The sequence below is a fragment of the Miniopterus schreibersii genome (assembly GCF_964146895.1).
Source record: "Miniopterus schreibersii genome assembly, chromosome: 13".
NCBI classification, from domain to species: Eukaryota; Metazoa; Chordata; class Mammalia; order Chiroptera; family Miniopteridae; genus Miniopterus; species Miniopterus schreibersii.
Window position 1 is genome coordinate 38,176,019 of NC_138113.1, and position 23,611 is coordinate 38,199,629.

Sequence of the window (23,611 nt, forward strand, 5' to 3'; positions counted from 1 at the left end):
GAATTTTCTAGAGAATGAAGAGATAGAGATTGATTTGAATACAGTTGACCTTACATTCCTCTGACAGTTCTTTTTCAAGTAAATGCACATGGCAACAGAGCAAGCTTACAGCTATAATAGGTGTATCATGAGGGCAGAAAAGTCCCTACCTTTCTCCCCCCCTTCTTCTGTTGAGTAGGAAGACTAAAGGCAGTTAGAATCCAAAAAAGGAAAATGTCTCATTTTCAGAGAAGGGATCTCCCCCTCCTCCTCCAAGAGATTATCAGTGAAAGGATAGAGGTCAGTTAATGAAAAGAAGAAAAATATTGTTGAAATCCATTTTCCACCTCCTCCCCTGTTAGAGCTGTATCTTGGGCTATAAGCTGAGTGGCCTGGTGCCGGTGGGGCCTTGTCCCTGGGATGCCCAACACAGGAAAACTAAGAGGGACCACAGTGAGGCCCGGAGAAGTCACAGGTTACTGGCTCCCAGCTGCTGCTCCAGGGAGAGCTGGCCTTCTGCATTCTTTGGTTTGTTTTTCTATGAAGTCCAACTCAAGGCCCCAGGTTAGAGAGTCTTAAAAGAATACCTTTCATGAATGGTGACTTTGGCCCAGGAATCTGCAGGAAGATGAGCTGTTATTGATCTGGTAGAGGCCCTGGGTTAAGGAGAAAGGAAATCCCCAAAAGGGGAAATGCAGAGCCTGGAAGGAGAATGTGAGCCTAGTGGAAAGGGCCTGGGGCCAGCAGCCAATGCACACAGGCCCCAAATCTGTCACTAATTTGCCACATGACTGTTGGCTAGACATTCACTTTACTTCTCTGGGTCTCAGTTTCCACATCTATAAGATGGGTAAAACTCTACTATCTCCACCTCCAAAATGATTTTACTACCAAGTGAACTAAACTAGGAGATCAGAACATAAATTTAAAAAGAAATGATAAATATGTATTTCCTGTGGGGAGAAGAGAATCTTTGAGGCAGTGGTTCTTAAGCTCTTTAAGATAAGACTCCTTTGAAAAAATGTGATGAAGGGTATGGTTCTTCTCCCTGGGGGGAACAAATTTCTTATGTACCCACAAATAAAGCCTTACATGGAATTTCAGGAGGCTTACTTTAAAATAGTCCACAAATTGTGGGCATAGATAAGACCCCTTGTTTTAAGAAAAGCTTTATTGTAAAAGTTAACTTTGAAAAAGATAATGTCAGCTGCCTACCAAGATAGAGTGCACTGGATCCTGGATGCCATTTCATCTGGAATGAACTTCAGGAAGAAGTGGGAGCCATCAGGCAATTGCAAGTTGGGTAGACATAGCGATAAGTAGCTCAGGGTTGATATAAGATGCAGCAAGACAAGGTTTGTTCGAAGATTGTACCTGCTCAGGAAATGCAGGCTTAGGGGTGCCTACTTTGGAGAAAATATTTGGATCTGGGATCAGAGAGGACAAAAGAAAAGGCAGAGAGAACATCCAGGAAAACAGCCAGAAAGGGAAGAGATAACAGGAGTAGCATGGGGCTGGGCGGTGAGTGTGTTAGAAGGCCAGATCCCGGTTTCAGGATGTATGCAGGAGATGCAGGAGGTAAAGGGGGCTGGGAGAAGAAAATCCGAAGGGCAGAGAAAGAGGGGAGTGGGTGTGGACCTTGAAAGCGGCTTTAGAAAACAAATGGAGAGTCCTAATTGAACAAAGGCATTGGTAAAACAATTGGCACCTGGACAAAGTTCAGCCTCACTGTGTATCAGAATCGGGAAAGGACAGCTAATTAAGAACAACCAAACCAAACTAAACAAGAATATCAGAAGGAGAGTTGCTTTCTAGACAAAATTACATGATGGACTATTGATCTATATTTTTTATTTTCTTAGAGATCAGGGAAGAAATATGAGAATGGAGGGGTATGAGCGAAGCTTTGTGAATTAAAAAAAGATACCTCAGTTGTGATGCCCACTGAGTTCTACAAAGCTGGAAAGATCAGTAAAAGATCAATACTATTACAGGGATGGATATAAAAGTCTGAATTCCAAGACAAAACTAGAAAATGTAAAATAAGGATGAGGAAGTTTCTGGTTTATAGCAGGTGATAAGTACATTACAGAGAAAATCAAAGGGTGTTTAGCAAACAGCAAGCAGGACAGAGATCCGGGCAAAGGAGTCTGGCTCTTGCCAGAGGTTCCAGGATGCAAGATAAAGGACAAACAACTTTGCAGACTCGTTTTCCTTTCTCTTCACTCCCTACCCTCAAATCCAGGGGCAAAAGTATTAATGCTAACCTTATAATTGCACTCTAACTGGAGTTTATAAGGAGGGCCATTTTCCCTTGCTGTACATGATATTCTATTCAGGTTTTAATTGTCTTCCTCTTCATATTATTATTAAATACTTGATTTCATGACTTGCCATTAAATTCAACAATTATTTCCTGTGCACTTACCTTGTGCCAGACACTGCTAAGTACCCAGGAGAGAGAGAGAGGATAATACACCATCAATGCAATCCATTCATTCAGTCATTTAACAGATATATTTTCGAGTACCTACTCTGTGTCAGGGACTCTTCTAAATATTAGATATTAGAGTGACAGCAGAGAGTAAAACAGTCTCTAACCTTATGAAGTTTATAGTCTAGGGACATAAATGTGCAAATTTTAATAGCCTGACCAGACAACTATACAAGTAAATACAACAAAATGGAGAATATAAATAGAAAAAGAAAAGATACAAGTAGGGAGTTATGATATTTTGAAAGAAGAGCTCACAATTGGCTGGGAGGAAGAAGGCTGGGGAGTGGGACACTGCAAATTGTCCTTGAAGAACGCTTAGGAAAAAGAAGTAGGGTAAGGAACCTGCAGTCATGAACCTAGGACTGGGGTTATGAAAGCTTGGGCTATAAATGGGGAACATTGGAGAGCCAGGTTCCGTTAGCATCTTGATGTAGTGCGGGAAGAACTGAAAGACAGGGCTGCAAAGGTTAATGGGGGCCCAATTGTGGAAGTCCTTAGATGGATGACTTTTGAGAAGTGTAGTAGCAAGACTTTAAGAGTTTGTGGAATAGGTTGAAAAACAGGTGAGATAATGTGGGGCAAAAGGGAGGTGTTTTCCAAACTTTGTTTTGGCTCAAGCTCATTCCTTAATGAGACTCCATGGTTTGAATATATTGATTATTACTTTGTGCACACGGCCATTGGCCTTTGCAGAACTAAACGCAGATTTGAGTATGTGGCTTAATAAGCACTCAAACACCATTCTAATAATAATTTCTTTTAATAATAGACTCATTTACATGAGTAAGGTAATATAAACATTTTGTTATTACTCACCAGAGGCCCCAACAAATTGAAGAGCATGACCCCAGAGCCTAGTCCTACAGGGAGAATATTTTGGGGTGGGAGGAAGTTGAATGACTATGCTCCAGACATTCACACACCCCTTTCACACCAGATGCTCATGAGTGGGGAACTAGAGGCGACAGTTTGCTCACTTCATGGCTTTCCGATTTCTTGGGGCCTGATTTTCTGACTCTAGTCTCCACGCTGTTTGCATGGAGACTCTTATGTGAGACTCTTATGTGAGTGCCCCTTCTTTCTTGGATAGGTCCATGATTAGAAACACATTTGGGATCATCTCTGCTTCTGCCTCTAAGACACAGCTGCCTTTATTTTTGCTCCCCAGGCTCCTTATACCTGGATTTAGGGATAGGAGGGGTGGTGCTAGGCTGTCTGTGCCTTGAATGATTTTGGGCCTTGTTTGCCTAGGGAGAAACTCCAAGAAAAGTAGCTGCTCCACCTGGTTATCTGAAAAGCAAACAACTATGGGGACATGAAAGGAGAACATTGTTCCCCCGGACCCTTGCTCTGCTAATCTAAGCTTAAAGTTAATGAGCCCCAAAGGCAGCCCATTATTGGGGGAAATGTGTGTAGTTGGAGCCTTTGAAGTCCACAGTCCAGGATTCAAATTTTAACTCTGCACTGATAGAAGGGGTTACTGCAGAGTTAGGTTTGGGCCTTGGTCAGTGAGAGTGTCTACAGACTGTTTGTCTTCATCTATTGAATTAGTTAACAATTGCTGCTTCTCCTCACAGTTGGTAATAAGAAGCGAGTGAAGTCATGACAATGACGGTGATAAAGAATCTTACTGATATATACAACCATATTCCCCTTTGATATTCTGCAACTCACAGTCCTTCCTGTGTTCTCTCCTGGTGATTTCTGCAACATTCTCATTAGAGAATCCACACTGGATTTTAAGGTCCCTTCTGGATGCTAATTTAATTGCTCTGTAATGCTTCTCACAAACTCCCTAGACCTCAAAGCTAAAGGTTGTTTAACTGGGTTATTTTCTTTTTTACTATTGAGTTGTATCTTTATATATTAGTGAATATTTTCTGTCATTCTTTAGGTCACCTTTTATTTATTGTTAAGTCCTTGACCCAAATAGCCAAAGCAATCCTGAGAACGAAAAACAAAGCTGGAGGCATCACACATCCTGATTTTAAAATATATTACAAAGCTATAGTAACAAAACCAGTATGGTACTGGCATAAAAACGGGCACATAGTCACGTGAAACAGAATAGAGAGCTCAGACATAACCCACATATATACACGGTCAACTAATTTTTGACAAGGTCTCCAAGAACACACAATAGGGAAAAGATAGTCTCTTCAATAAGTGGTGTTGAGAAAACTGGATATCCACATGCAAAATAATGAAAGGCATTCTTTTAATACATTTTAGTTATTCAGTCAAAAACTACTAAATATGTGCTCTGTGCATGTTTGTTTGTGTTTTTGTGTTTTTTTTTCAAGTACTGACAATAATGGAGATGGTGGTATGATATTATTCAAGCCTTGGGTGACCGGAGAGTCCCAGAGCCCATCTACTTCAGTTTCCCTTGACAATTTGCATTAAGCACTGTAAGGACTGAGATGTCTGTCTTTCCTCTTTGACCATTTTAGTGTCTAAGCTCATTCATATACTTCATCTTCTCTCAGGAAAAAAAAAAAAATTCTGTTTGGTTCTGCCCTTTTAAACTTTGAACCAGGTAGTTGGGTCACTACCATTCAGGGGTTTAAGAAAAGATATAAAAAGGCCTGAGCTAGTGCTTGGCTTATTACAGAAGAGTAGTCTCATGGTCTCAGGAATTCCAGGGCTGGTCAAATGGTCCTTTATGAGGGGAAAAAAGTGCCCTGAAATGAAAGCTGGCAAGAGAGAGACAAACCATACAGTGAAAACAAAACATCAGGAAAGTCAACTAGAGGTGAATGTTTGAAGGGGTAAAATGAGGACAGCTTGGTGGGTGGGCAGAGGATATTGAAAGACCAACCGTGTGATTTTGGGTTTGGATAAAGAGCTAACCAGATTGCTTTTCATCTAATCTTGTAATTCCAATCTGTCTCCTTTGGCTTCATAAGGTATTTCTCAATCCTCCACTAGTAGTACAGAACTTCTCTGGAATTGAGAAGTTGAAAGGGTGAATGCACTGATTTTGTATCAGGACCATTGTGTGGGATCTAATTTTTGCAGTTCTTACCTTAGTCGTTAAGGTCATGGGCATGCCATCCCACAAAGACTTGTTCATATGCCATGTTTGCCTTGGAACCAGTAGAGATAGCACAGTAAAGAGAAAATATTTAGAAGTAGTTAAAGGAAAGTGATAACTGTGATTACATAAACTTGCCTTGTTTCCCCATGAATGGTATCTGGATTGTAGTTAACTACCCAGAGTCCTTTATTATGGCAATAATTGAAAAGTCCAGAACTATATAAACCAGACTTAGAAAATAAATGGGACATAGAAAATTCTATTATGCGTGCAATTGCATGGAGTCTGAGAGAGAAGCAATATGAAACACCTTGTAAGTATATTTTCTGATTTCAAATGCAGGTGATTGTTTTCAGAACCAAAATTGCCAGGGAGCAGTTCTTTTACCCTATGGACTCTTCAAATTAAACCCAAATGGAATTTCTGAATAGGAATTCGACACATAACCTCTCAGTTGGCAAGTCTCTCTGTTTTCGAACACCTATCTGAATGATGGGTATTTCCCCAAAGAACTAACAACTAATTTCTTAGAGGTCAAGAATCTTTGGGGTTGAGTAGATATTCATATTTTAAGGCCCTCTCTTCCTAGATTTATCTTATTTAAAAATTTCCAGTAAAGGAAAGTTTCAGATGTATTTGATATATGGCCCCAACTCTCAGAATAGTTTAATAAAATATTATTGCTACTTGCATCTCCTTGATTGATCTCGCCACATTATAATTATTGTTCATAGAGGACAACAATCCTTTGAAGATGAACCTCACTTTTGTGGTGTCATGGCATGTGGAATATTGCATAGGGTGTTGTGGGGATGGGGGAGAGGGAGGTTTTCTGTCGAATTTTGCTTATGTTGTAAGTGCACTTGAGCTGTGACCCTTAAATAGGGAAAGGTTTACTGCCACACTTTCTTATCCTGGCTTGTTCTTGCCCTACTAATTCTCTTTCACTCTTTCACTTGCTCTCTGATGCCTGAAATCCCCTCAATGGGCAAGGCAGGCCACGCCAAGAGAAAATGAGTCACTGCAAAAATCTCAAGAACTAGTAACATTTGAGTAAGACCTATTTCCAAGTGAGGTATAAATAAGTGGCACCTGATCCTTTATTCTTAGGCATGGTGGGAGAGAAAGAAAAGGAAATGAAAGCAGAAGGATAGCAGGTGCCAAAAGGAGCAGGAAGGAGTCCCCAGTGGTTGGGAGGAGAGAGGAAGGTTCAGAAAGAGGAGAGTAAGGACCTAAACGATCACTTATTTTACAATTTGGCTTAAGGTGGCCTCCCCTATGTGCAAATAAGTGGTTGGGAAGTTGCCTAATATTCAACCCAGTGACTTGACAGTAGATACAGAGCAAAACAAAAGACATTCTTGAGCGAATGATAAAGCTTTGCCTTCTGAGTAGCCAGCACACCCCATGTGAACCACACCGAACACTCCTCTGATGCATATTGGGGCCCCAGGGGCACAAGAATCTGTGAAAGTCATTTTAAGAAGGCTCCAACTCTGGGGGCCCTTTGAGTTCCAGGATCTGGACTCACCCGAGACTAAGGTAGCCAGGTGCATTGATACGGGTTTCCCTTTCAGATTGCATCTTTCATCCCTGTGGCCTTCCTCCTGACGTCATCTCGGGCCCTGACGGTGAGTGAGGGTGGAGGGATCCAACCTGTGTGGTCTTCCTTAAGTAGAAGCATTTCATAGTGATAATCCAGTGTGACTTTTCTCAGATTTCTTATGAGTATCCTTTTAAACCTGCAAGATATGGACAGAGCGGAAACTCTGGACTTTCAACTCTTCTCCCTGTTGCTTGGTTTTCTCCAGACCATCAGTGACAGCCATCCTCTGGATGGGTCTGTTGGGACCCAGAGTATCCATGTCAATGCCTTCCGAGGTATGGTCAGCATCCGAGACAACAATGTTTTGAGTGAATGGGATGGAGTCTTGGACTACAAGAATGTAAGATGTGGAACACATTCATTATAATGCCAAAGACAGCCTAATCTGCTCCAAATTTTAGCCTTATGCTTTCCCAGAGAGAAGAGGACACTGTCCACATTTGCCTTCTCTAGGTTTAGGCTCTCAATGGGGATACCTATCTTTAGGTAAGGGACTTAGCTTTCCTGCAGTTGTGTGCCTTTTTTTTTTTTTTTTTTTTGAGCCAGCAACTGTAGGAGGAACTTCTGTAGTCTGTAGGGATCCCACATCCGCTTGAGTTCCTGTGACCTGTTGACTTCACATGGCTCCTGTCTGAAAATAGAGAGCCATTTAAAGAATGCCTATTTCTTATGACTGGTATGTACTATAACACTTCTTTTGTCCTGATCTCAGATTTTAACCAGCTTATTTACCGAGAAGAATGATTTACTTTCACTTTTAAGACTTTGACTTAACCTGCCATCCAGTGTCCTTAGAGAGTTAAGACGTTGCAGAAAGATGCAGGATGGAAGAGTGACTGTCTGTATCTTTGGCCTGGCTCTCAGATAGAAAAACTGTATAACCACAGAGACATCATTCGGCCTTTCTGTGCCTTGGTTTTCTCATCTGCAAAACAGCATCAATAGCTGCCTTCCCTATCCGAAAGGACTCTGGGAAGCTTAAAGGAAGTAACAGCCCACACTCCTCACTCTGGCCCAGAAGTGACATCCAGCCCCTGCTGGTTAGAAGCCCCTCAGTCTACCTCCACACTGAGCATCTCAGGACAGATACGTCAAATGCAGGCTTTCTCTCTGCTCCCACTTGTACCTACTACCATGCTCTCTTCCCCGAACACACTCTCCCTTACTCTTCACCTAACCTGCTCCCGACTTCCTCAAGGAGAGATCTCCTGAAGCCTCCTTAAAGGTATGCAGTTTACTAATTTCCAACTCTGTGTTAAGCCATAGAAACTTTTTCTCAAACAATATATTCCATAGAATTCCATAGGACAGAAGAAGTCAGGATTACTCTGGCTGGAGGAGGGAGATGCAGGTGAAGTGTCCTTGGGCTCAGTCAGACACAGCCAGATAACCCCTTCTCTGATCCAAACCCGAAAGAGGCCAAATGACAGGCCCAGTTGGTGGCAGACACAAGCTTAGAATCTGAGACTAGAAGGTATGATGCAAAAATCCTAATCATCCCGTACATTCCAAGAACATTCTGTAATGTGTAAGATGCTTTCATGAGCAGTAGTATCTCCTCTCATCCTCTCATTGTCATGACAACCCTGTGGGGGAAGGTCTATCATTTTATCTTTACAGATGGGGAGGCTGAGGGTCATGGAGGCAGCTAAGGACCAAGTGCCAGAACAGGACCTGACTCCAGTCCCACCAGTCCATTAGTGGTGTGTAGTGTCCTGGGGGATTTTTTCCCATGCCTGCAGCAGGGGACAGTGCCACAAGGCCCTCTGAAGCAGCAGGGCTCTGTGTGCTTTGCCAGTCCTGCTGCTGGCCCTTCATTCTGGCATCCAGGGCTACACTCTCTGGGATGCTCTACATCCCAGTCTAAAGAACAGCTGTGTGCCAGCACTGGGCGAGTAGGTGCCCAGTAATATTGTGGCTGAATGAATGATGTGTTTCTGCTGTGTTGCTTTAAGGACCTCTTGGTGGCTAAGCTGTATAGCAAGATGGCTTGTGTCTTAGCCAAGATGGACCAAGCTGCCTTTCCAACTTTGGATGACATTAGCAAGGCCCTGAACCACCAGGTAAGTGAGACCGACTCATTGTGGTCTCCTTCTATTCTGGTGATTTCCAACTCTGCATCCCAACCCCCTAGGACAATGGTATACACACAGAGGGACCTCAGTTCATGCTTGTGCTTGATGCCCATGAAATCCTACCATCATGAAAAGTAACCCAAGTCCAGTCCATGGCCCATTTAAGTCAAATTATAACCTGATCGGTAAAAATTCCATGTGATGGTATAATTTTAATGTATTCCAAAAGGACGTGAGCTACATGTTAGTGAGTATAAATTGCTGACTATAAATATTAGAGTAAATTAACAGAGTGTTCACATCCTTGTTCCTTCTCTCCTCCCCTGCACACACCCCATCACGTACATACATATCATCTTTAGATGAAAATAAGCCCAGGTCTGCTGAAACTCTCTACCCCTCAGCCTCTTAAATGACAAAGGTAGTCAAATAAATTAAAAAATCAACAGGAAGTCCTTGATAAGTCATTGAGACATGCTGCCATTTGCTTTGGTAACCTGCCCAGATCGTTTGAGCAACATTAACGACCATGGCAGGAGAGTCACTGAACTTGGGGAAAAATGCATTTTGGGTCACATAGAAAGAGAGGTAGAAAGTATTCCACTCATCTGGTTTATAACAAGTAAAAACATAATATAAATAACAAATAATTTAAAAACTATTCTATATTATCATCACAGCTGAGAAAAGCACTGGAGGCTAGAAAGTTGAGACATTAAGAAGGGTTAAAGGAACATAAACCCATCGCAAAGACACAGACTCACAGATTTTTCTGGAGTAATGTCATCACCTTGTGGCCAGAGAAGACATTGCAGCTAGAGACAAAACACAAGGGCAAGTCTAGGCTGACAAAGCTGTTTCTGTAAATGAATCACCCATGTGTGCTGAAATACGTTTCTTGTCTCTTCTCCCTTGCTGCACCACCTCCATGTGCTGTCTCATCACTTTAAAACACCACCTCTTCCAGGGTTTAAAGCATTATCCATCCACTCGCGGCCTGACCTACACTGTTTTACCAAGCCGGGTCAAGAACTTAGCACAGTATGGGACGTCCATCAAGGACATGTGCCGAGAGGTCCCTACCTACTTTGCCCAGCAGCGAAAAGAAGGTGTGTTAGTAACTTAACTAGAAACCAAAGACCTTTGGTGAGACAAAAGGGTGCAATACAATTTTTAGGTCATTGGCAAATTCTAATGACAATTTTGGGGTCTGTTCCATTTCTTTGCTACCAGGTATAAAAGTAATATGGCCTGGGATATACCACCCCTGGTGGCAGAGATAATCTCCTGACCTCAGGGCTCACTGAGGACAGGAAACAGAGTTAACTTAGCTTTACCAGAAGGTTGAGGGCAGTCATCGCATCAGTGGGATTTGACAGTTGGTAGATGCCCTCACCTGACCCAAAGCTTCATCACCTGCCCAAGCTGCACAGTGCCTGGCATCCCACCATTACAGGTCCATTGCTTTGGGGTCCTCAGTCCCCCTCTTCCTCGGGCTTCCCAGAGGTTGGAAAGCAGGACCCTAATAGTTATACGCTGCACTGCGGAAGGGATATCTCAGTGGCTGGCACCCATGCTGGGGATATGATGGGGATCAGGGATGGCTGGCTTGAATAGCTACCAGATAAGATTTCAAAACTACCTGCCATTCCAGTTATAGTCAGTAACCTTTTCCCATTGGACCATTGCCTGTCACTTACATCTTGGTATAAATTAACCCAATGAACAAGGCTTCTTCATAACAGGAGGATCCGGCAGGAAAACAAGAATTTTTGAGGCTAGAGGTTAGGAAGATGATTAAAGGTCAGTAGAAATAGAAAGAGGGGATGTGGGGCCAAATATTGCAGCACAGGGAGAGGCCCCATTTTGGTCCAACAGCCTCTTGCTAGGAGAGCTCTCCTGAGCACCATATCTGGTTTAGGTGCAAGTCTTAAGATATCCACTCTACTTGGGGGTCTTAAAGCGGTTAAGTAATCATTTTTTAAAATGCTTCTCTTTCTTCTTAAAGGTACTGCCCTGGCAGTTGACCCTGATTCATGTTTTGAAGTCCAACTTCTGTCCTTCATGGGGCTCTCCATCTGTGGGGAGATCCCTGGGCTCTGAACCTCCATGTCGGCCCTGTAGAGAATGGACCCACCTAGACGGGGCTACTGGCCTGACACGAGCACATGGGGGGTCAGCACTCCCCCTCTGCCAACAGAAAGCTTCTTATTTCCACCTTCTACCTTTCAACCCAAGATGCAGCTTTGTAATCTGGAAAATTGGGTACCATTTCTCTTTCTGGGTTAGAACAATAAAGTTTCTTGCCTCACTGATCTAGCAGATGAAGGTCTAGGGCTCCCTGCCTTCACTGTCTTCTCTCGAGTTACTGGCATTCCCATCCACATGCAGCCCACAAAACTGCACACCTGCAAGGTGTAAAGGAGAAGGTGCCTCTCCTAGAACGTCTCATTTCTAAGGGCCTTTCTTTGGGGTGTCTTTTAAAGAATCCCTTGAGAACTTTGGCAGTAGGTAAATAAATAACAAAAAGACACCTTCATTCCAGCTCCAAGAACCAGTCCCTGTGTTATCCCATGTTCCTGAGCCCCTGTTACAGTTGCCTGGACCCCTGTTCCTGCGCTCTCTGCGATGGAGTGAGGACGGCTGCCTACTGACTGCTCTTAGGCCAGTCTCGCCCCCAATCCCATCCCAGATGTCTGAGCTTAAGCTGCTCCTGAATTTCCCATTACCTTCAGGCTCCACCTGACTATTGTAACACATCTGTTACTTCTGGAAGATTTCAACACCCGCCATGCACCCATCACATACCATCCCTGCAGATACTCTCCTAGCCAGACTGGACTTCTCCCAAAAACTCGGGGTTCAAGGCCTGCTGCCCTCCTGCCCTCAAGTGCGCATCATCACACTTGGCTGTCATTAACTGGGCTGTAACAGCTCTGTCCTGAGAAACAGCAAGCCCAGTCCTCTAGGCCTGTTGTCAAAGTAGATTTCGGTGCTTCAGGTTACAAGTTAAATCATTATTTTATAAAGAATCTTCCATGCATGCACAAGGCTCTAGGTCTTTTAGGAGTTAGGATTGGGAGGGCAAAATTCAAAAATTCCACAGACTGGTGGCTTATAAACAACAAACATTTATTTCTCACAGTTCTGAAGGCTGGGAAGCCCGTATCAAGGCACTAGCAAGTTCTGTCTGGTGAGAGTTCTCTTTCTGGTTCATAGATGGCCATCATTCTCGCTGTGTCCTCTCTCTGTTCCTTCTCGTGGTGGAAGGTCCAAGGGAACTCTCTGGGGACATTTTTTATGGGGCACTAATCCCATCACATAGGGGATTGGGTTTCAACACATAAATTTGGAAGGGAAATACAAACATTGAGTCTACAGAACCACTCTACTCATAACCATTGTTAAAGTTTATTCTTCGGGTTCATCTAATCCAGCACTCATTAAGGTTGACCATATTTGAGTCTCAAGCCAGTGCCCTCATCCTGACCCAAACATATTCCATATTTCTCAAGGCTACCAGCCTTCTGTTTAAAATATAATCACACTGCCCTGGCCGATGAGGTTCAGTGGTCATGGGTTCAATTCCCGGTCAAGGGCAGGTACCTTTGTTGCTCTTTGCTCCCCACTCCTGGTGGGGGCATGTCCTGGGGGCAACCAGTCGATGTGTCTCTCTCACATCAATGTTTTTCTCTTTCTCTTTCTATCCTGCTCCCTCCCTCTCTCTCTGAAAAGCAATGGAAAAAATATCCCCATGTGAGGATTAACAAAACAAAAAATTTTTTTTAATTTAAAATAAAACAAAATATGATCACACTAACATTAATAACAGACTGTGACCTCCACCTGTAACTGAAGAACACAAGCTTCTGGCTAAGTCCATTGCACTAATTTTTAAGTCTCCCTGGGCCTAAGAAGGGGCTAAGAATTTGACCATCGATATTCCAAAAAGGAAAGTTTTCTATTTCCTTTTCTTTTTTTCCTCTCCTGGGGCAGCTGCTGTCATTGGCCTCTGCCCAAATCACCAATGCTGCCTCTTAGAACTGGCAGGAGGGGCCTGGGCATCTACAGCTGAGCCGTACCCACCACCCGCTGGCCCTCTGCTGAGGACGGGCCCTGCTCAGACACTGCCATCGCTGCCACTGGTTGGGGGGCCTCAGGGGCTCATAGGAGCACAGCCTTCTGCTCTCAACACAGAAACAAGGAGGGTGCATCTCCCCCCAAGCTTCGGTGTCAAGTCTTCCCATTGCTGCAACGCATACCCTGGTTCCTTAGAGAAACTGTAGGGGGAAAAGGCCTCCTAGTTCAGAGAATGACCTTTCATTGACAGGCTTCCCTTTGGGGGAACATCTTGTTCCCTTCCCTAGCCCCTTCCGCGTCGATGGTGGCACTACTGACTCTCCCCATCACTCCTGCTTCTCTGCAGCCTCAGGGAAGAGCCTGCTGGCCCTGACCCTCAGGTCTGTGCTTATGGGCAGTAGCTGCCCACTGTTTATTCTCTAGCTCCCTGCCCACCCATGCTCTCAGTTCCCCAAGGATCAACAGCAGGGCCCTTTATCCTGCCTGGAACCTGCTGCTTCTCCTGTCCTCCTCCTGCTCTATGCCTGGAGTAGGGAAACCATCCCTACAGTTTAACCTAAAAACCTAAATCTTGGCAATTATTTCTATAAAATCTTTTCATTGGCAGGCCTCATTTTGGGCAGTGCTTTTCACCCAGGCTGTCCCCCAGCCCTCCCCCTCATGCAGGCTGTCCCCCAGTCCTCTCTCCTCACTCTGGGACAAAGTATGTCATGATAGTGTTTTTTAAGGTTGAGTCTATTTTTTTGATGAGCTAAAAGGCATGGGAATGGCCCTCAAAGCTGGGTGCTTTGTCAGAGGGGATAATTTCTTTCATCTGAGCAGTCAAGTTGTTCGTTAAAGGTACCCCAAATCCACGTCCCCTCACTAGGTGGAGGACAGGGACACCTGAGTCCCTGCTCCCCCTGGGCTGTTGGACAGATAAATGGGTATCTGGTCAGTGAGCAGATGCCAAGATGGAGACTAGTACCCACCAGCCAGCCTGTGTGGTGTGACCCAGCCATTTTAGCTGAAAATGTTCACACTTCATGCACTTTACCTGAAATCCTGGCAATCTTTTACCTTCTATATATTAACATTAACATCGTTGGACACCCCTTTGCTGTTTACAAGAAAAGCAAACACTCAGATATCTATAAATGTTGTATTTATGTTTTACTATTGAATCGCAAAATCAGTTGGGGCTTTGGGAAAGAATTTCATTGGGCTGCTGAGTGGAAACCAAAGGGCATATTTCTTTGAGAAGATGCAACCAGTGAGCCAATGCTTAAACATGAATGTCTCCACAGATGGAAATCCCTAAGATGCCCAGGAGCCCAACCTTTGCGCAGCCATTAGCACCAATGTCATCTGAAAAGGGGAACATTTTTGAAGAAAGAGCATTAGAAATACATTATTAGAATGCAGCAAACCAAAGCTCTTAGTAAATACCTTGACTAGAGGTTGTACATGTAATTTCATGCTACCCAAGATTTTAGTTAGGCTTGTACTGCAAAGGATAATACTGTAATATACTAGCTTAAATAGATGGACAATTCCTGGAAGTGCTGCCTGGCTCCATTCAATTGATGTCTTGCATTAATGCCAAGCCTATGTGTCTTTACTTACAAATACTAATGACTTTCCAACAGAAAAATGTCTTAACTAAAATTCTTTTCCTAGCAGTAGAAAAGTATTGAGCTCTATTTTTTTTCTTTTTTACTTATATTCCACTACTCTGGGGAATTTTTTTTGTGCTCAACATCTGTGGCCCAGCCTCTTTCACTCTGGCCTCTTCCATATTTAGAAACTTTGTGTAAAAATACCAGTAATGACTGCAGTGATACATGTCACCTGGAGGAATCAGGGCTTTTAGTCTATCGGTGCATTGTGCCTGCTTTTTCTTGGACCAGTTCGATCCTAGATTCTGAAGATATTACTTTTGAAAAACTTTTTTGAGGAATAATTGACAAATATATCTATATATTTTAAGTGTACAACATGATGATTTGATATTCATACACATTGTAGGATGATTACCAAGATCAGGATGACACATCCATCACCTCCCATAGTTAACACAGGTAACTCTGTTTGGCATGTGCGGTAAGAATGCATAAGATTACTCCCAGCACCTTGCAAGTGTGCAATACCATGTTATTAACTACAGTCGGCACACGCACCATATATGGTGCCTTAGAGACTCCAATAGTTTTTTCTTGATACCCAGGAATCTTTTTTTATTCCATCCTCTGTGTTAACTGGTCAACTTTTCCACCAGATTATGTATTCCTTGAGGACAGAGTTTTATTCATTTCTGTATCTCTCTTAACATTTAGCACAATTTCCACACATGGTCCTTATCTAATTCCCAAAGTAAACCAGACTGAGTCATGTTTAACACTTATTTGCATTTCACACAACACCTAGCAGAGTGTTGGCACATTAGAAGTTTCAGAAAATATTTGGTGAAGGAATGATTTATCGATACTCACGTGGCTTTTCAACCACTTCCGCCTTATACAAGGGGATGTGTTTGCAGAGTTTCTCGATGGGTGACCCGAACAAAAACCATTTCACGTCTGTGATCAGAGACTGCAGTGGGTTGTACTTGACCCAGGTGTACTTGTCCGAGAACATGGTGTTCAGAGCCTAGGTCAGTATAATTGAGTGGGACTGAGTAAAAATAAGTTGATGTAATCTGGTGTACCTCATTCTAAATTGTGACTTTTCCCCTTTCAGATTATTAAATAGAAAGTGATCAGGAACCTCAAGACTTCATCTCTTCCTGACCCTTGGTCTTCAGAGAATCCTCATTATTACCAATATTACTTGGCTGGTGGTGGCAATGAAACCCAGAATTGCCTGTGCACAAGGTGGCACTAAAGGGAAGCTATGGAGGGAGAATTAATCCCCATACTTCTAGCTTCATGCAGTGTTTGCTTATTCTCACTGTACTATATTGTTTCTTTGCACCTCGTGTCATTGAATGTTAAAACTCCACTCCTTTTTTTGCCATTCACTATTTCCTAGAGCCCTGCTCTGAGAAGAGAAGCTGTGCAGTCCTTTCTACAGAAGCAATGGAATTTACTATAAGTTCTTGTATTGGGGGCTCTATGGTGGAAATCAAGCTAAGAGATGTACTCCTGTGTCAAAAACAATACACGTGAAAACATTCTAATAAATGGAGAGTGATAAGGTATGATTATTATGATCCCTTACCCTCATCATTTCTCTGTAGTCACCAGTATTCCCTGGCTCAAGAACAGGAAATATTTAAGGGCACCCCAGAATTACCTGCCTCTCGTAGATGTACCGTTTGAGTTGGTCCAGAGCAGGGATGGCTTTATGATCCATCTTCATGATGAAGCAGGCTCTTCGGGAGAGGACTCTGGATGCGATGTAACCCTGAGGCAGCAAGAGCACAGTTACTGCCCCTCCCAGTTCTCTGGGTTCTGAACTTGGTGAGAAGGGCATGCGGACCTTGAGAAAGCCTTGAGCAAGCGCAGTGAGTGGCTGTGACTGATACTTAACAGTCAGTCCTATCCATTCAACTTCTTTGACATAGCATTTTTATTTTTTCACTTGTCATCTCTGTCCCTGAAATTGTGAAAGCACATGATTTGTGCTCCACTTTTCATGTTTGGAATGAGGGGTTTGCAGTTTGCAATTTGAAAGGTTGAGAAGAAGCAGCTCTCTGTCTCTTTCCATTGACTTTGTGCAGCCACTTCCTTGATTTGGAGTACATACAATATTCTTTAGAACTGTGCTTCCCAATATGTTAGTTATTAGCTACATGTAGCACTTTAAATTTAAATTCAATACAATTTAAAATGATCTTCCTCTATCACACTTCCCAAGGGCTCAATGGCCACAAGTGGCCAGCAGCTTCCCTCCTGGGAAATGCAGATGCAGAACATTTCCACCATTGCAGAAAGTTCCATTGGACAGTGTTGGCCTAGAAACTCTCCTTAACATACCCCTGCCCACCCTCACCTCCCACATGTTCATGTTTCATCTATTCTTCCCTCCTCTATCATCTCTCCAACTTTTCTCCACTCTAATCCAAGCTGTCTGGGTAGGGATGAGTTGGAGGAAGTTGGAATTGGATGAGCAATGGAGGGTGAGGACATTGGCGCCAAAAGGATCTAATCTTCCTCTAGAGCGGAACTCTTCAGAGTTCCAAATAATTATACAGCCTAGAAGACTGTATATAACATAAACCCTTCTACTTCCTATTTTTCATTCTCACAAATTGCTAGTTCCTAAAATTCAAAAATAGACTGAGACTAAGCATAATGATAGCAGAAGAAGTGTAAACCAAATCCTCGCCACTAAGACACTTTTGAGATTTCCTTGGCATCTGCTTAAAAACAAGTTCAATACAACTTCCTTTTAACCAGAGTATTTCAAAGACTCTCTGCTTTCAAATGTGTCCTGGAATTCCCAATACCAATGGGGAGGAAGCTTGCCAGGATATTTCTACAAGAAAAGAAGACATCCAGTGAGATGGACAACAACCTACCTATGTCCACAGTGCACATCTCTGTGCCTGGATAAAAGAGGACTCATAGTGTCAGTGGAACAAAAAGAAAACAAGTAAATGAATTCATGAATAAAGGACAGAGTAAGTTTTCTGAGCAGGTTTCTGAGACCTGTTAATAAGAGCAACTAAAATTTGGAAATAGTTTGGTGTTTTAACTAACTTTCTTTCTTGCAGAGGAAACACAATTTATTGCATATCCTTACACTCATAGTTAAATGTATGTAGTTGTTCTGGATTTCTGGTCATTTGCGACTGTTTCATGATTGTTCTTTTTCTGCACAATTTTATGTATGAGAAGCCCTAATTCATTCATTTTTTATTCGACAAATATTTTTGAGAGTTTGTGTGCCAGGCATTGCTTTGGGCTTTGGTCATGCTTTTTGAACCTGTAGAGAGACAACATCATCACACTTCCAATCTCCACCTGAAAAGGTCAAGTAAATGTGTGTGTTTCCTGCTATGTTTTTTCCTTAGAAATGACTTTGTTTGTTAATCAATAGCTTGATTATTTAAAAGGAAAAGCAGAAGTAAGGAAATTCTGATGGGATTACAGGATAGATTTTAGAAGTCAAACATGTACTAAATGCCTGCCTCTCTGCCTTCCAGAAACCCAGTCTTGAAGAATATAAAAATCCCTTTGCTGCTTACGTGTTTATAATCAAAAACCGTGGTAGAAGAGCATGATCCGGAATGGATGTTAACGATGGCTGTATTTTTCTCATTATCAATTGTCACTGTCTGTTGAATATTGCCACCATTGTTGTTTGGGCTGATGATGTTATAAACCTAGATGGACAACAAAGACAGTGGTTTTTCCATAAATCACATACATTTGAAAGAATCTCTCCCAGCAAAATAGAGCCTTACACCTGCTATGAACAAGAAATTGAAGCCTGAAACCTCTCCACTGGGATCCCAGACCAAAAGCACTTCAAAATATGAATGCAAAACTCTTCCTCATAGCTGACCATATATTATATGGAAGAAGCAATGACATCACAGGAGAAATGAGACAGACCACATTTTAAAGCAATGGTTTACATTTTTTAAGTTATTGCCAATGGGAAGAAATAATCAATCTCTCTTGTTGTTTCCATTATTGGTTATTTCTGGGATTCTATCCCAAATAAGTCATATGGACTCTCTACTGTCCATCAAATTGTCTTGTGTCTTCCTTTTCCTCTCCCAACATCTCCAAGCTATAAAGTTCATAGCGAATTAACTTACCTCGAATCCGTGAGATTGTGTTCCAAAGATGGCCAGCACCACCAGAAGTAACACCTGAAAAATAGACCAGTCATTTCCATTCCCTACACGGTAATCACTGGAGATAGAAACGTGAGGGGACACTGGACAGGACAAGCATAAATACCTCAGAAAATGTACACCTAAAGACACTGGCTTGGTCATGGGTGGTCAACAGTCCATTTCCAAAGTATAAAACACACACAGTCACTCATTTGACAGGTATTTATTGAGTTCCTGCTATTTGCCAGACACAAGGTTCCACCTTTACTCACCCAGTTCCCAGCCCTTTCCAACATCAAAACCTTCTACATGGCATGTGTTCTTATACCAGGAAGAACTTGGGGCTGGTGAGCAGTGAGAAGTGACTGATTTTACTATGGGAATACCCTGTTGTGGTTTGTTCTGGCTTAGGACTGCAAGAGGCAATTTGTGACCTCTGGTTAAAAAAAAAAAAAAGATAAAACAGATTGAAAATGGGTTCATGGGCAATAGATACAATGGATTTGCAAGAGAAACTAGGAAAAATAAGGTGCTTGGGGACATGATTAACTTTTGAGGCTGACATCAAGGAGAGCCTCTTTATCCTACGACCCCTGCCTTAGTGTTACCATCAGACAAATGTTAGGCCACAGGCCATGAAACTGACACTGAAGTAGTTCTGACATTTTGCTGTAGTTGCGTCAAGTCTAATCTAATATTTTGGTCCCGGGTTTGTGCTGTCTCTTCTGACGTCACAGTGTACTGCACCATTGAAAACTGCTGCCTGAGGGGATCTGCTAGAAAACAGGTATTTTTAAGAACTGTCAGCGGGGCTTTTCTACTGCCCTTTCTATCTTGCCCATAACATTTCTCTCTTGATGACTTGGTGGAGTGTCTAACAAAGACCTGTATGCAGATATGCCACCTGCTTACTTGCCTAGGGACACATCTTCTCTGACTCCAGGCTGGTTCTAGTAAACTTTAACACTCCTTTGTATTCTATTAATGTGAACAGGTGGATGGAGGCCTGACCACCTTAGTGGTATGATTAGAAAGAGCTCAGAAAAGGTCCCCTGCCTCCAAATAACCAGCCACTCAACACTGTGATTAATACACCACAGTTACAGGTCTGGACATAAGTTAGGTCTCCTCTTAAGAGACTCCTGGGAGAGGGAATTCTTTAAGTTGACAGTCTTTAACACCTTATAGGGAGACATTTATCATTTTGCTTTCTCCCTCAACTTCTAAGTGAGAATAAAGGATAGAGACTCCGGGAAGGAGTTCCGATATAGATCAGAGCACAGTCCACTGCCCATGGAGCACTGCCGTGAGGAGCTATGGGGGACTGAGGTCCGGGCTGGGTCAGTTGGAGGAGTAGGGGTGGTCATGACAGGGATGTTTTGCCATGATTTCTTTTGTAACTGGAATCTAAGATGGATAAATTTCAAACCTAAATCCCAAATTCACTGACTTGGGAAAATTACATTTCTACATGTCTTTTTCTTCTCATCTGTAGAATGGGGTAATACTACTCAGCTCACAGTTGTTGAAGTGAGTAGCTGAAATTAGTCATGTGATATGTTTAGTGTAGGGCCTAGTATACACTTGGGAAATGACTTCTGCTATTATTATTATTGTTAATATTATTGATGTTATTATTTTAAAGTTACCACTTCTCTTTTAGATAGTAAATACAGTTATCCTAAAACGCCTACATTCCCTCCAAAGCTCATAATAAGAATTATTATTAAAAATCCTCCAAATGAAAAATCGCTAGATATTTCCAAAATATTTTCTTTGTAATTTTCAGTAAACATTTCAAAATATAGACAATACACAAATAAATATTCCACTTATTATTCAACACTATTCCTGACAAAGACATCCTTAATTCAATCACAGGAGCTTAGAAGCATGTGCAGTGCTTGTCTAAGAACCCTGAAATCCAAGACATATTGAATGCAAACATCCTCTGCAGGCAGTCACCACCAGAATATAGAGAAACAAAAACAAATACTCACAAGGATTTTCATTTTGTCTGAAGGGAAGAAGGTGCTGGAGCAAGTGAGGTGGCCTGGAGGAGCTCCTATCCTTTTTATGGGCTTCAAGGTGTGGAAATCTCTTTCCAAACCAATCCCTTTGAAAAGGCTGTGTCATATCTGACACACCCCAACAAACTCCTTTATCTGGATTGAGACCCAACCACATAACCTGATATAAATGAAGTTTATTAGTCAGTAATGAAAATTCACCACTTGGTCACTCTGTAAATATTCCCTGCTTATCTGTTCCATGTTGCACTTGAGAGTTCAATTTCCACCCTTTAAAAACATTGCAAGGTGCTTGTTCTACACAAACATCTTATAGACATAGAAGGGCATGTTCTTAATAGTGCCTCCTGATGGTCAAGTTTTCCCTTAAGACCCGGGCTGGGATCCCCACTCAGTGTCTTTTCATCCCTGCCCTGCTGGTTGAAGTCCTCCACCCAAGCAATGGACACGAGACTAGAAGCAAGGACAGTGTCTGGGGAGCTTGTCTGGAGAACAAACAACGTTTTTACTTTATTTCTTTCCCCTTTAGAGTTGGTGTCAATTTCCAGAGATTCCTGAAGAACAGGACTCAGAGATTTATCTGTCCAATTACCAGGGTTAACCAAATTTTTGCATTAAGCCTTGCCCAGAACACTATGAAAACTGTGATTTATGTATCCCTAATTATCTTGAGGGGCACTGAGAAATTCTCAGACTAAAACAATATAGAGAATAAAATTTAATTTGTGTAATTTTTATCATGTCACAATTAGAAAAGGCTAGCTAGTGTTAGGGTGGGTTCGTGGACACAGAAGGCGCGAAATACAAAAACAAACAAGAAATTTCAAAATTGTTTGATATTGAGAATCACTACAGTAAGCAAATAAATAGCATTCAGTGATGTCCTTGATCTACAACTACAGTGACTTCCTAACTAGCAGCTTTTTAAAAATGGAGCTTTTAAAAAACAGACATTTGGGCAATTTGGGGACCTAGTTCACTGGAATTCTGCTATGCTGGTTGTTCAGCTGAGTTCATGTAAAATGTGCTGCTTTTAATACATATATATTTTATTTTAGAGAAAGAGAGGAAAGGAGAAAGAAAAAAAAACATTAATTTATTGTTCCACTTATTTATGCCTTCATTGGTTGACTCTTGTATGTGCCCTGACAAGACAATGCTCTACCTGAGCAGGGTGTTGCTTTTTTTTTTTTAGCTTTCTGAGATAACAGCAAGAAGGATTACAGTTTTGTGGTATACCTGCCACTTTGCTCCCATATCTGGGTCCAAAACCCCCCAAAAGCAATCCAGTTCTTACACCTACAGACATGATAGAGATATTACCCCCTACCCTTTATTTTGTCCTGTCCCCAGGAGTTATGAGTCTATTGACTTGATAATGATAATAGCATTTATGAAGCCCTTGACATATTCTAGCACTTTCTAAGCACTTTGTATGTATTGATTCATTTGATTCTCATAACAACCCTCTAAGTTACCTTCTATCCATGTTCCATTTTACAGATAAAAAAAACCCTAAGGTGCAGGGAGGTTAAGCAAGTCCTCAACGTTTCACAGCTTCCAGGGTCAGGAGGGAATCTGGGCCCAGTCTGACTCCACAGTCCACACTTGTAACTACCAGTACTACACAGCTTCTCTGTTAGTTGCTGAATAAGTGTAACTTCTTGCCTCACTGGGATGGAGGCATTGGTAAGGAGGCCTCTGCTTCCAGATGTTTCTTTTTTTTTAAAATTTAAATTATTTTTTATTTTCAATTACAGTGGACATACAATATTATATGAGTTTCAGGTATACATTCCAGTAATTAGACATTATATAACTTACTAAGTGATCATCCTGATAAATCTCATACCCATCTGGCCCCATACATAGTTATTAGAGTATTATTGACTATATTCCTTGTGTTGTACTTTATGGCTATTCTGTAACAACTGATTTGAACTTCTTAAGCTCTTAACCTTTTTCACCCATCCCCCACCCCTACCCCCACCCCCAGAAAAGAATGTTTCTTGGCCAAAAGATTGATTTGGAAAAATCAGGCCTGCCCACAATTCAATGGTGAAAACTTTTAAGTAGGGGGAATGAGACACTATATTTGTAAAAGCTGTATTAAGTTAAATTTGTGACTAAGCTGCCCAGCTCCCCACCAAGGGGATGAAATTGCCGACATGGAAGGGCCCCACGATGGCTGTATCCACACCTTGGATACTCTTGACATAGCAGGTCTGAGAAGGGACACAGGCATGTGGACTTCTAAGCCTCCAAGGTGGTTCGACCGAAAGAGCTGTTTCAAACCCTGCTCAACCTCGAATGAGGAAGCCAAAACTCAAACAGGTAAACAAACAAACAAAAACAACAAAACATGGCCAAGGTCATATGTATAGTTAGTGGCAAAGATAAGACTTTTTCTTGTATTTCTATTGTTCAAACTAAATAGAAAATTCACTTGGTTTGTTGCCTTTCTTTACACAAGTTTAAACTCATTTTGACTGTTCCCTTTTCTATTATGAGACCTAAATCCTCTGGTTTTGCCC

At 42.1% G+C, this 23,611-nt stretch overlaps 2 protein-coding genes across 2 annotated transcripts; one reads left to right on the top strand and one right to left on the bottom strand.

Annotated features, from left to right (window-relative positions):
- Positions 1–4,084: 4,084 nt before the first annotated feature.
- Positions 4,085–11,300, top strand: LOC308566245 (gastrokine-3-like; the record flags this gene model as incomplete). Its single annotated transcript, XM_081156417.1, has 6 exons — positions 4,085–4,090; positions 7,094–7,147; positions 7,328–7,462; positions 9,078–9,185; positions 10,165–10,306; positions 11,206–11,300. The coding sequence occupies 6 exons, from the start codon at positions 4,085–4,087 to the stop codon at positions 11,298–11,300; spliced, it is 540 nt and encodes a 179-aa protein (XP_081012543.1).
- Positions 11,301–14,541: 3,241 nt separating this feature from the next.
- GKN2 (gastrokine 2) lies at positions 14,542–21,059 on the bottom strand (the record flags this gene model as incomplete). Its single annotated transcript, XM_081156290.1, has 6 exons — positions 14,542–14,624; positions 15,749–15,905; positions 16,551–16,661; positions 18,448–18,585; positions 19,027–19,080; positions 21,048–21,059. The coding sequence occupies 6 exons, from the start codon at positions 21,057–21,059 to the stop codon at positions 14,542–14,544; spliced, it is 555 nt and encodes a 184-aa protein (XP_081012416.1).
- Positions 21,060–23,611: the final 2,552 nt, after the last annotated feature.